A 12,287-nucleotide genomic window follows, 5' to 3' on the forward strand; every position below is an offset into this window, starting at 1 on the left:
ATAAATAAACTGTGGCATATTCCTACAATGGAATACTATACAGCAGTGACAATGAATGAACTACAGCTACATATATCAACATGCAAGAATCTCAAAAATGTCACAGTGAGTGACAAAAGGTCACAAAAGAATATATTCAATATGACTTATATGTGAGTTAAAAACAGGCAGAATTAAAAATATATGTTTGGTAAAACTGTAAACAGAAGAGAAAGATTTGATTAAAACAATATTCAGGGTATAAAGTGAAGGAAGAAGATGTGATCAGGAAGGCTTCAAAAGCACTGGTATATTCTACTGTCTAAGCTAAGTGCTAGGTCCTTGTTTTCATTTCATCGTTCTTTAAACTGAACATACACTATACAATACTCTAATGATCAACTCTTCTACAATTTAAAAAATGTAATGGAACTTGTTTTCTAAGCATGCTACCAAAGGCAGAATTCAACTTAAGAAATAAACCTTACGCTGGGCATGGTGGCTCATGTCTGTAATCCCAGCACTTTGGGAGGCCGAGGTGGGAGGATGACTTGAACCCAAGAGTTCAAGACCGATCTGGACAATATGGCAAGACTCCGTCTCTATAAAAATTAGCTGGGCATGGTGGCATGCACCTGTAGTCTCAGTTACTCAGGAGGCTGAGGTGGGAGGATGGCTTAAGCCCAGGAGAGGTAGAGGCTGCAGTGAGCTGTGATGATGCCACTGCACTCCAGCCTGGGTGACAAAGCGAGACCCTGTCTACAGAGAAAAGGAAAAAAAAAAAAGTAAGGGAAATCTTGGAAACAATCACTCAGCAAAAGTTTTGAGAAGCTGACTAAATAGTAATGGAGAATTATAATAACTTGTATATTCAAACAAGTTAGCCACAGAGACTTGAAACTCTTCTGTTGAAACACACAATATAAGTTTGTTTCACATAACTTTAGTTTCATCTCTTAGTTTATAGCCACACTGTCCAATAAGTTGACACACTACAGAGCACTTAGAAGGTGATGAGTACTACAGATTAAGATATGCTATACAATGTATAAAATATATAATAAATTCAAAGGCAGTGGGAAAAATATAAATCACCAATTTTTACATATTGATTACATATTGAAATAATATTTGAAACATAATGAGTTAAATCAAAACATTAAAAATAAGTTTACTTGTTTCTACTTTTTTAATCTGACAAGAGAATTTCTATCAGACAGTGTTGTTTTAGAGATCTGACTCTAAAAAGTTTAAGGACACAGCTTATTAAAATTAAACTCGGAAAGTACCAATATACAGGATAAATATGTGTAGAGATATAAATGGATATCAATTATTTAAGCTAAAAAAATCATGTTTTGTGAGGGTTAAGCACAATATAAGTAGAACTAAAATACATGACAATAACAGCAAAAAAGACAGGAGAAGGCAAATGGAGATAAAGTGGTATAAGGACTATGCATTGCCTGGGAAGCAAGAAAAAAAGAAAAAGAAGCAAAATAAAGATGGGACCAAAAAATACTCTCTGATCAAGTAATGAATTTCAGTTAATTCCTTCCACATAGACTTCAGATGACCAACGATATCTTCCAGATGACTGCTATCGCTGAAACAGAAAACAACAGATGAAAGGTATTGGTTTGTATTGAAGAAGAAAGACCTTTGCGACTCCAGATGGAATATCTAGCAGGAAGGTGGGGGGACAGCTCATTACGGAGTCGTGCCAACATCAGCTACTACTTTTATCGTTCCTGCCATCAGCAGGGACCCTTCAAATCTGTGACTTCTCAACTTCGACCTGGTCCTCAGGAATGCCTGTCCATGCACACAAACCAGTGCTCCTACTGACTGTGCTGCCTCTGCGTGTGGCTTTCTGAGAGTGGGTATCCGACTGTTGTGTGACCATGTGTTCATACCTCTTTTCTTCACAAGGCTGGTCGGGGTGCTGCATGCAATGCTGAAAAGCTGGCGTCCATGCTCTAATGACAGGAGGCCACCCTGGTCATCTTTTTACCCTGCCCCCCGCCCCGGACAGTGCCTGAAACATGGTTCGAGTGCAATAGAGATTTGCTTTGTATTCCTTTTCAACTCCATCCCCATTTCATACAAATGACAGATTCTATTTACTCCACTAAGAAAAACAAATCTTGGTTGGGCACAGTTGCTCATGCCTGTAATCCCAGCACTTTGGGAGGCTGAGATGGGCAGATCACCTCAGGTCAGGAGTTTGAGACCAGCCTGGTCAACATGGTGAAACCCCGTCTCTACTAAAATTACAAAAATTAGCCAGGCATGGTGGCGCACACCTGTAGTCCCAGCTACTCGGGAGGCTGAGGCAGGAGAGTCGCTTGAACCCAGGAGGGGGAGGTTGCAGCGAGCTGAGATCGTACCATTGCACTCCACCCTGGGTGACAAGAGTGAAACTCCATCTCAAAAGAAAATAAAAATCTTTTCCTCCCTTCATTTTATTTTTAAATATTATTATTTTTTATTTTTTTGAGGCAGAGTCTCGCTCTGTCGCCCAGGCTGGAGTGCAGTGGCACAATCTCAGCTCACTGCAACCTCCGCCTCCCACTCAAGTGATTCTCATGCCTCAGCCTCCCGAGTAGCTGGGATTACAGGCGTCCACCACCACGTCCAGCTAACTTTTGTATTTTTAGTAGAGATGAGGTTTTGCCATGTTGGCCAGGCTGGGCTCCAACTCCTGGCCTCAAGTGATCCACCCACCTCAGCCCCTCAAAGTGCTGGGATTACAGGTGTGAGCCACCGCGCCTGGCCTCCTCCCTTCACTTTAAATTGCATAAATAGACTGACTCTTTCAAGAATTCAAACTCTTCTTCTGTGCTCTTGTAAGACCCTGTCCTGCGTATTACTACTGCTCTGTCAATCATCTCTTTTCTCATCTCTTCAATCTTTGCAGCCTGTACCTCTTAATCTACACAACCTTAAAAACACCTGCCTTTAGCTTTCCCTCCCATTCAAGCTGCTGCTCCAGCCCTGCTCTTCCCTCTACAGCCATATCTTTTAAGAGTGTTCTACACTTAATGCTGCCACCACCTATTTTTCATTCACTGAAAACCCCCAAAGCATATACTGATAGTAAATATGCCAGGAATCAAAACATGAAATGATGTCCCTCAATACTGAAAAGCCTGGATGTAACTGGAAATATGGCAAACATATTCAGTGACGGTTGCTTAAAGATTTCTCAGCACCTCTCTCTCTCAGAGGAGCTCAGGCATCACTTGTTCTTGGGCTGCACGTAGAAAGCTTAGTGGAGTATCCAACAGGCAGCATCTAGGGAGCTAAGAGATTCTGATGCAGTATTCCCTTTAAAACATTTTAATGTGTTCATATCACTACAAATGTGCATACAAACTCATAGAGCCAATATTCACTGCAGACATAAATGAGGGTGAGGCATCCATAGGAAAACAGCACAGTAAAGTAGAAATCAGAAAAGCTTTGGGGTCACACATTAGGGTGCAAATGTGTGACCCCAAAGTGGTTTCACTTATTGGCTGCGTGATCTTGGGAAACTTCTCAGAGCCTCAGTGTCTTCATCTATAAATTGAGGTAATGCCTAACTCCAAGGGTCTGTCTGTTCCTTCCTTCTTCCCTTTCTTCCCTCCTATCAATAAAAACTTACTTAGCACTATTTGCCAGGCACTGTTCTAAGGGCTGGGGATATAGCAGTGAACAGAAAAAACTTTCAGCCCTCATGAGATTTACATATACTATGGACTGAGTGTGTTCCTCCAAAATTCGTATGTTGTATGAAAATTCATGTTACATTTCAGTTGTATTCATAGCTGTACAGAAAATAAATAATATAAAGAAGTAAAATAAAAGCAGTAACAAATGTTAAGTAGAAAAACAAGAGGGGAGGAGGAGAAGAGGTATAGCTGGAGGGGGCTGCAATTTTAGATGGGGGAGGGGATGTCAGGAGGGGCCTCCCTGAGAAAGTGACATTTGGATAAAGAAAATGTAGATAAAAACCATGTGGCCATAGAACATTCCAAGAAGAGAATCCTGAGTGCAGAGACCCTGGAGTGGACGTTTGAAGGCAGAGGGTTGAGAAGCAGCAAGGAGAACAGTGTGGCAGGAGCTGGTGAGGGGTGGAGGGTGGTGAGACAGTGGGGCACCAGGTCAGAAAAGGCCTGCGGGAGGCTGACCTTGTGGGCTTCGTGATGCTGCACAAGCTGGAATTTTCTACGTGGAGTGAAACAGGAAGCCTCTGGAGGAGCTGGGACAGGAGTGACCAAATCTGAGTTATGTTTTGACAGGATCACTGTAGTTGTTGTACTGAGGTTCAATGTCAGTAGTAGGAAGCAAGGGTGGAAGGAGAAGTGTACTACAATAAAAACCAGGCCAAAGATGAATGAGGACTAGAAGGTGGGCACAGGAAGGATATGTTCAGATTCGGGATCCGCTGAGGGACTGGACATGCGGCACGACAGAAAGGGGCCCAGGATGACTCCAAAGTATTTAAGCAACTGGCAGAAAGGAGATGGAGAAGAATAGCCAAAAAGCTATGAAGTGGCTAGCACTATGTCTGGCACACAGGAGAGGATCAAATATTAGTTCTTCTTTACATCTCAAAATTTCAGTTCTGACTCAGAGCACAGGCAGCTAGCTCTAACATGCAAGCATCCCAACACTGGTTAACTTTCTCCAAAAACCAGAACACCTCTCATTATCTAATTCTTCTCTTGCCAGGGAGGAGGAGGTGAGATCTTAGGTTTCACGTGGTTGGCAAGGGCTGGGTGCTGATCTGTGTTTCCCCACTAAACAGGGAAGGATCAATAAAAAAGACAAGTAAACCACATGGTAAAAACTCAAGAAAATTTTAAAGAAACAGCATTCTGTGTTATGTGCTGTCTCAGTGTGTTCATGCTGCTACAACAAAATACCATTAACTGGGTGGCTTATGAACAGCAGAAATTTGTTTCTCACAGTTCTGGAGGATGGGAAGTCCAAGATCAAGGTGACAGCAGATTCGATGTCTGATTCAATGTCTGATGAGGGCCTGCTTCCTAGACGGCCATCTTTTCACTGTAACCTCACATGGTAGAAGGGTGGGCTAGCTCTCTGGGGTCTCTTTGATAAGGGCACTAATTCCATGACCTAGTCACCCCCAATGGCCCCATCTTCTGACACCATCACCTTGGGGGTTGGAATTTCAACAAAGGAATTTTCGGGGGACACATTCAGTCCATAGTATAAGAAAACTTCTCTAAGTCCTGTAACAGTGACTCAGTTTACTGAGTTCAGGACATAAGTGACGAGCTACAAATGCTCAAGTTTTAGGGGATGGAGGTGGGAAGACAGCTACAGAACACACATCAAGGTGTGCTAAGAAAGCCAGGGCTAGGAGAGTACATCCTGACTGATATTTTCCCAGGTTTTGCTCAGGGAACCCTTTCTTTGCCACATTTGCCAACTAGCTCAACCTAAGTTCAATTTTGGGAGTCAAAGGGCCCAGCCTGTCTCCCATCCCAACAGCTGGAAAGATGCCATCCAGCACTGTAATTTTTGAGTGCAGGGAAAACATTAGGGCTCAAAGGTTCCAAGAAGTCCACAGGAAACCTACCTAGCCTTAGTCTAAACAATGGCAGAAAAACAGCCATTCCTGCCTCAACATAAACATCCACTTTTAGTCTATACACGGAAAACTAAAATTACGAATCAAAAATTGCATACTGTTAGTTGCCTTGAATGGAAAAAGAAAGGATGGATTTCCAGAGAAAAATCTACTCATTGGAATGGATGGGGCAGGGGAGGGTTGGGTTAGAAAACCATGAACCACATTCCCATATGTAATGTGCTCTTCGCTCTCAAATTTAGCTCATATCTAGTTTAGCTTTGTGTAAAGAAAATGGTGGAACAGTTGAATGGCCAGTCAAATGGGGTCAGATAAATTAGTTTCGCAAAATGTGGTTTGGGGATCAATGGCAAACACTTCATCTGTTGAGCTCCAAATTGTACAGGAAAGCACAAAGAATGCCCCCCTCCCTCCTTTCGTCCTGCCTTTCTAGTCAGTTGTTTCGGGGTCCAAAGGCCTTTTCCTTTCACAAGTACCCTTAATTTGTTTCCTCTGGGCTTTAGGGAGGGTGAATTTCTACTCTAGATGGAGATATTAGGTTAATGAGAAATGCCGGAGGCAGTTCATGACTTTGTACTAGACTGAGTCACTCTGGCCAGAAAGTACAATTTGGTAACTCTGCAATCTACCTACTGCAAACAAGCCATGACTTGGTTTGGTTTAAGCTCTAATTATATAAAAAGTGAGTCAGGGTTTTTGGGTACCACCCTCTGCCACACACACACACACACACACAGGTGTGACAGGCTGTTGTTTTTGTTTGTTTGGGCCCACTCAGTGAAAGGTATAACTGTTTTACCCACATAAAAATACTCGCAAAGGCCAGGAGCGGTGGCTCACGCGTGTAATCCCAGCACTTTGGGAGCCTGAGGCGGGCGGATCACCTCAGGTCGGGAGTTCGAGACCAGCCTGACCAACATGGAGAAACCCTCTCTCTACTAAAAATACAAAATTAGCCAGGCGTGGTGGTGCATGCCTGTAATCCCAGCTACTCGGGAGGCAGAGGCAGGAGAACTGCTTGAATCTGGGAGGCGGAGGTTGTGGTGAGCTGAGATCACGCCATTGCACTCCAGCCTGGGCAACAAGAGCAAACCTCCATCTCAAAAACAAAAACAAACAAACAAAAAAACTTGCAAAAAAAATAGTTAACATTGTATATATGCAGATTATGGTCAAATCATGACAAACAACAATACTAGGCTCAAAAAGTGAAACATTCAGTTAAGTCTCTTCCCCTTTAAATTCACGTGGTGGGTGGGGGCGAAACAAGGGAAAACAAAGGGATGTACAATGAGCCAGTCTTTCCCCCCTAGGCCAGCTCCTCATTCCAGAGGCCCACCTGCTAAGCTCCACTGATCCCTCCCCAGTCCTGCTGCTGTACACCCCAGGCTCCCTCCTGCTGGGACTGCTCCCTGTGTGCCTCCTCTTGTCCCCACCTGTCTCTTGTCCACATGGCAAGCATCTCCTTGGACTTCAGGACTGGGCACCGGCGTGCCTTCCCCTGTGCAGACCTTCCTTGCCCTGGGTAGAAGAGTCTACCCCTCCCTGAGACACCCCCCCCACGGGAACCCGCACAGACGCCAAGCTCAAATCTGGAACACTTTCCCACATGTGTGTGACTGGAAGGCCTCCTCCCCTGCTGGATGGTGACCCCAAGGGCAGAGGGCTTTGTTTTGTTTATGTCTGTGTCCCCTGTGCCTAGCACAGAGCCTGGCATTTCTAGTTGTCCATATATAGTTGTGAACTTGCTCTACAGACACGATAAATAGACCTGTTAACATGAAGTTATGCTTTTTCCACATAAATCTATAGTCAGCTCAATGCGTGGAGTTAGAACAAAGTCAAAACTCCTTCACTAAGTGTCTCAGACAGGGTTAGAACAATTTCCTGGTTTCAGCCACATGCTTTGGCCTGGATGGTATAGCATCTACAAAAGAGCTAATTATACAACAGAGGGTAGCACAGGAAATGACTTTAAACTGTGACTCAAATTCTCTGTATCCCCTTGATAATACATCCTTACATGGTTAATCCCTGCAAATATGATATTGCAGAGAGGTTCGAGAATGAAGCCTACTAGATAGAGTGCTGCTTTTGCACTGGTACTAAGAGGACGGGCTCCAAATCAGAGAATCTCGGTTCTTAGCCTGGCTCTCCTGGTAACCCTGGGCAAATTACTTAATTTCTCTGAACCTCAGTATCCTCATTTATAAACTAGTATTCCACAGGGTCGTTATGAGGATTAAACAAATCAATTTGTATGAAGACTCAGAACCGTACCTGGCACATAGTGAAGCAGTCAATAAATATGAGTATCATTTTGTTGTTGTTGAGACAAGGTCCTGCTCTGTCACCCAGGCTGGAATGCAGTGGTGCAAACACAGCTCACCGCAGCCTCAACTTCCTAGGCTCAGATGATCCTCCCACCTCAGCCTCCCATGTAGGTGTGACTACAGGTGGGTGCCACCACGCCCAGCTAATTTTTGTATTTTTTGTAGACATGTTTTGTTTTTTTTTTTGTCATGTTGTCCAGGCTGGTCTCGAACTCCTGAGTTCAAGCAATCTGCTCACCTCAGTCTCCCAAAATATTAGTACCATTTTTAAAGCTATCCATTCAGCTACTAGTCTAAATTCAAAACTTATTTCAACTGGGCAATCAGTATCAGTGTCTATCCCATATTTTCTGTATAGCAATGTTGAGAAATAAAGATAAATGTAATTAACATTTTAAACACTTATGGTAAGGATACACTAACATATTACACAGGGCTAAATTAACTACTCCATTGTAACTATTTATTTCATAAACTGCATGGCAAGCCTGACAAGCCTCCTGGTCAACTTTGACAAAAGATTATGTGAGACAAATGCCAAGGAAATACAAAATTAACATTGTTGTTACTCCTTATCAGACCACAGACAAAGACAAACCCACCAACAGTTCAGAATGAAGGAAACAGGTTGTTGGCTTTTGACTGGAATTTCCTAGGATTGTTACCATGTAGTACAAGATTAATCTAAATGTTTCTTTGCACATAGACAAGCTTAGGTGGAATGTATCAGAATAATATAATAAAGGCTTAGGTTTATGTGTTAACAAAACTGCTTTCAAAAATGTATCATTATCAGGCTGATTAAGAAAATACCACAGATTTGAACATACCTTAGGCCTATAAATAAGTTAGTTTGCTGCTTACTGGGGGTGCAGGGAATACACAGGCTAAATAAACAAACGAAAGTACAGGAAAATCAAACACTTTCAAATGAGTTTTTTTCCTTAAATAGGTGTAACTAAAATCCAGTTGTATGCTAGGACTACTGAGTATTTTCAAGATAGTGCATGCTGTGGCATTTTAAACCATAAAGCCAAGCTGCTACCATCACCACCTCAACCACCAAACTTTAAGAGCACACGCTGTGCACTGACTCATTTCATCCTCCCAGCAGTACTCTCCACAGCTGGCAAGTGGATTTTCCAAGCAAAAGGGAGAAACCTAGAACACATCACAAATAGGTACCTATTTTTGCCTTGATGTGTCAAAGTCAGAGAAAAGGGCAAAATTCAAGCAGCTGACCAACAGTATTTCAACAACAGGATGTTCCCAGGGAGACTGCGGCAAAAGATGTCTTTCATAGTATATGTAATTCCACGAAAATAGCAGTTAAAACCAATACAGCATCAGGCACAATGAATGACAATTTCAGGTTAGAAATAACCAAATGCTCAGCCTCTAATTTGTTTTCTTCTGTTTTGAGGGATAACACAGAGGAATAAAGAATGTGCTGGAAATCTGGGGAATGCACTTCAAACTTCTTTCTTCCTCCTCCTCCTACACACACACACACTCTCTCTCTCTCCCCCCCATCCCCCACCTCCTCTTTGTAAAAGGCCTTTAATTAGCTCACATCCTATCCTGACCAGGGCTGCCTAATACATTCTGACACCAGCCTGTTGGCCAGGCAGTGGGGTCTAAGTGCAGGCCTGATTAGCGGGATCCCAGCGGATCCCCTGCCGCTCTTATCTCTACAGATGCCTGATGAGTTTGGTATCTTCCTCCCAGCCCTCCCGGGAAGCTGCCCCAGCAGGTGCCCATTGGCAATAGTTTTGTGTTACAGGCCTGAATGAATGATCCCCGCAGGAGCTGCCGACTGTTTTCACAGACACAGAAGGCAGTCAAAAGTCCACTGCGTGAACTTGGAATGACCCCAGCTGCAGAGTCACTGGCGGGTTCATCGGGAGGGCAGGCACGCTTTATTAAACAACTAATACTCTTCACAGATAACTTCCCGAAAAAGCAAAAGTGTTAACTCTTTGCAATCTTGCTCTGACGAAACACTTCAGCTGTGGCGGGGCTCCCTGTGTGACTGAGGGTCTGAACCCAAGTGAGGGCTGTGAGATGGAGAAACGGTGCCAGCAGGGACCATGATTTCATCTGGCCTGAAGAAGAGTTGGGACTCAGTCACCATTTGGTCTACTGTTTTTTTTGTTTTGTTTTGTTTTTTGTTTTGTTTTTTGTTTTTCCCAAGTGTTCCAGATTAAAGCGAAAAGGCAAAAAACAAAGGTTTCGAGCACCTACTCCAGGGAGGACAGTGTGCCGGGAGTCAGCCTGACAGTTACAGCCCCCAGCCAGGACAGCTCTCGGCACCTCCAGAACAAGCGGGTGCCCCCTGGCTCATTCTGCCACATGCCTGTGCACCCTCGCAGACATGCGTGGGCCCCCGTGGGGCTTCCATTCTAAGTTACCAGGAGAGAAAAGGTACTAAGGTACTAAGCTGTGAAGGCCATTGCAAACTCTCATCACCTGTGGGGCTGGTGGGGCAGTCACTTTGTTGGCAGCAGCCAGATGCTGTGCAGTGAGTTCCTTTTAGAAGAAGGACTCAGACGCCAGGCACAGTGGCTCATGCCTGTAATCCCAGCATTTTGGGAGGCTGAGGCAAGAGGATCACTTCAGCCCAGGAGTTTGAGACCAGCCTAGATAGCGAAACCCCATCTCTACTGGAATAAAAAAAATTTAGCCGGGTGTAGTGGTGTGCACCTGTAGTCCCAGCTACTCAGGAGGCTGGGTTGGGAGGATTGCCTGAACCCAAGACGTAGAGGTTACAGTGAGACAAGATGGTGCTATTGCACTTCAGCCAGTGAGACTGTCTTAAAAAAAAAAGAGAAAGGATTCAGAAAAGGAAAGGGGTTCAGATCAAAGTGTTCTCATAATGAAGACAAAGCCATCACAAGTTCTTCCAGGGTTGCTGGACAGCAGGCAACCGGACACATCCACATTTTCAGTGTCCACTGAGACGTACGGCAAATAGCCACTTCTGTCCTAGGGCAAGAACCAGTACTAAAGATGTTTTCGCTCTTTTCTTTCTTTTTTTTTTTTTTTTTTTGAGACGGAGTTTTGCTCTTGTTGCCCAGGCTGGAGTGCAACGGCACAATCTAGGCTCACTGCAACCTCCGCCTCCCCGGGTTCAAGGGATCCTCCTGCCTCAGCCTTCCAAGTAGCTGGAATTACAGGCATGCGCCACCATGCCCATCCAATTTTGTATTTTTAGTAGAGATGGGGTTTTTCCAAGTTGGTCAGGCTAATCTCGAACTCCCAACCTCAGGTGATCCACCCGCCTCAGCCTCCCAAAGTGCTGGGATTACAGGCATGAGCCACCGCACCTGGCTTGCTCTTTTCTTTCACACAGGCTTTAGAAAGAACCCGATGACAATTCTAATAACAACATACAGAGAAAAACATGAACATTTAGAAAAAATTTTAAAATTCATTTTAACCAACAAAGTTAGATTAATTTTGGCATCACCCAAAGACTATGTGTCTATTAAAGTTTCATCTCTACTACATCTCACCACTGCCCACTAAATCTAATTATAAAGGGATTCCCTATTTCTTTCTTTTCACGGGGGCGGGTCTTGTTCTGTTTTCAGGGGAGATGTAAAAGTTTTGCATGGGTTTACTCACTGCATAAGATTCTGCTGAAGGACTAGTAATAGAAGGTGGTTTAAGGAGCTGTAGTCCCTGCAGCCCCTTCTGGTAAGTTGACCTTGACACAGAACAGACTGGTTCAGTGCAACAAACCCTTGAGGGCTTTCTAGATCGCGGGCTAAGTGCTTAGGGTTAAAGATACCAAGACGAGTATGACTTAGTCCCTTGTGCTCATGGAACTCAGTATAGTATGGGAGACAGACACACAAATGGATAAAAAATAAAGAACGCTGAGAAAATATACAGTAGGCAAGGCTTACACCCTACTACTTTTCTCCCCCTCACTCCTACCAAGCAGGTGCCCACAAGCTGCCGGCCCAGTCTCAACAATCACACTAGATCTGTAGCCAGAAAGCCTGGGTTTGAGGGCTAGCCCTGTGACTAATCAGCTGTGAGAACTTACAGGGTCTCAGTTTCTCTACATATAATTTGAGAGGGCTAAAGGCTGGCCTTAAGGTTCTTTCCCAAATCTGCTATCCAGACTTTCTACTGAATATCAGCGATTGTGTTAAGAGTTCTGCATCTGGGAAAAGCTACTGTAGCTTTGCCATATTCAGCTGGAATAACTAAGAAAAGTTTTAGTGTTGATACATCTCTTAGGAAGACTACAAGATGGGGTTAAATAGAAAGGCAAAAGTTAGAGAGTTTAAATTATCATATGAAATATTATTAAAACTAGGCTTCTCACCAAATTCAATTTTTTAACATAAGTTAGACAC

The 12,287-nt window shown here is 43.7% G+C and overlaps 1 protein-coding gene across 6 annotated transcripts in view; it reads right to left on the reverse strand.

Moving 5' to 3' along the window:
• VPS13D (vacuolar protein sorting 13 homolog D) overlaps positions 1 to 12,287 on the reverse strand; it is a 294,776-nt gene that overhangs the window by 70,852 nt on the left and 211,637 nt on the right. The window contains exon 66 of one of the 6 annotated variants that reach the window (XM_063631785.1): positions 1,085 to 1,585. The exons of the other annotated variants lie outside the window; for them this stretch is intronic. Within the exon in view, the coding sequence (XP_063487855.1) occupies positions 1,580 to 1,585 (6 nt within the window). The 3' untranslated portion in view covers positions 1,085 to 1,579. Of the gene's footprint in view, positions 1 to 1,084; positions 1,586 to 12,287 lie in introns of those variants that run through there. 6 annotated transcript variants of the gene reach the window in all.

This window comes from Symphalangus syndactylus, chromosome 22 (genome assembly GCF_028878055.3).
Source record: "Symphalangus syndactylus isolate Jambi chromosome 22, NHGRI_mSymSyn1-v2.1_pri, whole genome shotgun sequence".
In the NCBI taxonomy this organism is placed as follows: Eukaryota; Metazoa; Chordata; class Mammalia; order Primates; family Hylobatidae; genus Symphalangus; species Symphalangus syndactylus.